Below are 3,687 nucleotides of genomic sequence, written 5' to 3'. Positions count from 1 at the left end.
AGAAAATTTTTATTAATGTAAGTGTGCCTTGGGCTGGAAGAGGTTGGGAAACACTGCTTCAGTGAAATGTCAAATACAGGGCAACCAAATGAGCTCAACATTTGAAACAAATGGGGCATATCCCCGTGAGTGTGCACATGCGTTTTCCTGGGGACAAACAGCAGTGGCACACAGTTGTGCCATTGCTACTTGCCCACAGGGAACGCTCCTGCACGCGTGCTTTGGCATGTGGCAGATTGCCCCAGGTAGGGTAGGGGAGGCTGGGGCCAGCACCTGGACTGGCCCCAGTCTTACCTGGATTCCCAAGGGGTCTCCTGGGGCTGCAGCAGCAACAGCAATCTGGGTTTACAGAGCCTGGCCAGTAGCCAGAATGTGGCTCTGGCTGGCCAAGCTCCAGTTTCAGGTGGCACATACTGCAGCCATTTGTGCTGCCCCGTTTCTTGGGAAATCTCAATATCTTAAAAAAGAGGGTCCAATATCTATTTGTGGCTCTGTGCTACAAATATGCAGCATGGAGATCCTTATTATGTATACTTTGTGCGCATGTTCCTGCTCATCTGGATGTGTCCATGAAGTCCACAATTTGACTTAAGAATCCTGCAGTTTCACAAGCTGCACAATTTCTAAGGCAGTTCCTCACAGACCTACAGCACGGAAAAGTGGGGCTGTATCCATTTTCAAAGAAACCAGTGAGCTCAGTCTGACCCTTTTCATGAGCTGCCATTTTGCTCAGACACACCTACACACTAAGTTGTAGCTCTGCTTTGTTTTACTGTTCTCTCATAGAATTTATGGTTTTAATAGACCTATTATTTTCTCCTAGTTCCTGCTTTCATAACAACCTTTGAATACAGTAAGGAGAGAAAAAGACAAGCAGCATCTCCTCTATGGTCTTCAGACACAGAAGAATCCAGGTAATTTAATTAGCAAATGACTTTGGATCATCTTGTCTAGTTTTTGATTACATAGAAAAACCTTAACTTGCAATAATTTAAGGGTAGCGTACATTTATTGAGATCATGGAAAATTTTAGTGCGACTGCCTTTAAAAAGAAAGGTTAAAATAAAAAGTCAAGTAAATCTATAATGATGAGAAGCCTGAGAAGATAAACATAGTTCTCTGCATAAACAAGATGGATAGAATACTACTACTCCCAGGGGCTGCTTGGTTCAAAGGGGTGGAAGTAGCAGTGAAAATACATAGCTCAGATCTCTGAAATTAGTTATTTAATTTGTATTAGCCTTGCAGCATGTCTGAATGCTTTATCCTGTACTGTTTTCATTTGGGCCACTAACCCAATAAGTATTTTGAAAACATTTAGACATACAAAACATTTTCTTATATTGTTAACAGACTGACAAAAGGAGTAACTGAGAAATGCATTCATCTACTTGAAGGATATAGGTTATAGCTATGTTAGTCTAGAGGCAAAGGCATTCAAAACTGTTGAGGAAGAAGTAATAGCTTTTATTAGACCAACTAGATAGTTGTAACTTTTTTTTGTCTGTTTGCAAGCTTTTAGGCTTAAACACCCTTCTGCAGGCAAAGAAGTCAAAGATTGTACAAGATTAACTTCATGCCCTGAAGAAGGCAGTTTGAGCCGAAAAGCTTGCAAAAATAAATAAATAAAATTAATTTGCAACTAATCTAGTTGGCCTAATAAAAGATATAGCCTCTTGCTCAAGAGTTTTGGATGCCTCTACTTGACTATTTCAACATAATTTAAAGTGCAGCATAATCAGAAATTGAGATAAAATACAGAAGCTAGAAGTGAGCACAGAGTACAGTAAATTGGATGTTGTTTAGCAGATGTGTTAAGTAATCGGTGACTCTTAGAGGATGCTTATAGCTAACCACTGCATCGTCACAGTACTTTTTGTGGATGTAGAAGATATGAACCACACTTAAGCACACATGACTAACGCTAGTTAAATTCATACTGTATTTTATCTCTCTGTAAGCAGCTATTGTGTGGAATTTAAAACTGAATCACTCTCTCACCACTGTACTCTGGAGAATCGTCCTTATGCTCGGTGGATGCAGTATATACGAGAAGGGTACACAGTGTGTGTAGCTTGCCAACCTCCAGCTATGCAAACTGGCAATCATCGTTGTTCTGGAGATGGCCTTAATGCTGATGGGTAAGAGACAGAAGTTCTCTGTTCTAACCGCAGTTTCTCTAAAATTAATAACTAACATAAGCATGGAATTCTGATTTCAGGATCTCGACCTATACAACTTTGATAACTATCAAATGATACTGATACAAGCGGTTAAAATGTAATAGTTACTTCCACATTATTCTGTAGCTATACAAGCATAGCAAAATTGCTCCAGTTTTCATCTGTCTTCATCCAGGGTCAAAGTTAGGGTGACTTAGTTAGACAGTATCAAACCACGCAGATGTAACATGTAGATCTGAACAGCAGTTCCCTTCCCCCACCCCCTTTTAAAGGAGCTAAAGGTAAATTTGTGCACACCCTCATTTGCCTTAGAGACAATGTAAGAATTGTCAGCATTAAGACAATGGTTGCATAAAAAATTATAAATAAAAAGCAAAAAATAGACCAGCTTGCAGCTACTTGAAGAATGAGACCTCTTCATTTTTATCTGACCCAGAAAGAACACCTTTGTTCCATTCTCAAATTTTATCTGAGGCTACACAATAGAGTTTGTTTTATTTACAGTAGCTGGAAAAGCCAATGTTAATTATTAACCAGTTCAGTAAGTGCATATTAGGACCCTTTGTGGACAAATATGCTTGGTGTCACAAAACCAAATTTAGTGGGTTGATAGCTTTATTTTTATCTATGAAGGAAGGAATAGAGCTGCTTCCTTTAAGGCTTCTTTGTGAAGCTGCAGATCCAACACACTTTTGAAACTGTGCTGTCATCTAAATTTAAGCCCAAGTCTAGTAGTGACAGGGCACATCTACATGTGCTATTAAATTTAAAGTAGGCTTACTGCTCAGTAACAACACTGTGCAGTAAGCCTACCCAGAAGCACGTTTACACATGCTCCCTTTTGGGAGATTTGCTCCCAGTGAGAGCAGCCCGGCACAGGGCTGCTTCTGCCCTGCTCTGCCTTCCTGCACCAGCCAGGGGGAGCTCCAGGCTCCTCCTGTGCTGGCAAGCAGCATAGGACAATTTCTAGTAGGCACGGGGCCTGGAGAACTCTGCCAACTGCAGTGGCAGCTGTTTCCTGGCCCTGTTCACATTGGGAGGGGACCACTTTAGTAAAGCAGAGCTCTCCTGGCCCTGTGCTTAGCCAGACACAAAGCTGCCAGCAAGCTCCCTGCCTGGTGGAGCTTCAGTGCTCACCAGGGGGTTGCTGGGAGCTGTCCAGGGTGTGGGTGAGTCTCCTGCCAGGTAAGGGGAAGGGGCTGGATTCTCAGACCTCACCCGTCCCCCAGAGCAGCTCCGTGCCCTGCCAAGCTGGCTGCTCTGGGGAGCGGGTAGGGGTTGGGAATCTACCCCTCACCTGTCCCATACAGCTGGCTGCTCTGGGGAGCAGGTAGCCGAGCAGCATTAGGATCAAGGACAGAGTAATCCCTGTCCCCTGTGGCCCCCACTGGCTAGGCTGACTGGGAGCAAGTTTACTCCTGGTCAACATCTACACACATTACTGCACAGTATCTACTGGGTAGTTAGTTGACTACCCATCTTTACAGTTGGTAGCTAATGGTGC

General features: G+C 43.0%; 1 protein-coding gene across 2 annotated transcripts in view; it reads left to right on the top strand.

Annotated features, from left to right (window-relative positions):
• SBSPON (somatomedin B and thrombospondin type 1 domain containing) overlaps positions 1-3,687 on the top strand; it is a 9,034-nt gene that overhangs the window by 4,463 nt on the left and 884 nt on the right. Inside the window, exons 2-3 of one of the 2 annotated variants that reach the window (XM_019527801.1) lie at positions 824-914; positions 1,962-2,141. In XM_019527801.1, coding sequence (XP_019383346.1) covers positions 824-914; positions 1,962-2,141 — 271 coding nt within the window. The remainder of the gene's footprint in view (positions 1-823; positions 915-1,961; positions 2,142-3,687) is intronic. The other variant, XM_019527802.1, reaches the window with a different exon arrangement.

The sequence above is a fragment of the Gavialis gangeticus genome, unplaced genomic scaffold, assembly GCF_001723915.1.
Source record: "Gavialis gangeticus isolate Ggan-Ray unplaced genomic scaffold, GavGan_comp1, whole genome shotgun sequence".
Classification (NCBI taxonomy): domain Eukaryota; kingdom Metazoa; phylum Chordata; order Crocodylia; family Gavialidae; genus Gavialis; species Gavialis gangeticus.
Note: the sequence above shows the minus strand (reverse complement) of the source record. Positions and strands in the feature narration are given on the sequence as shown.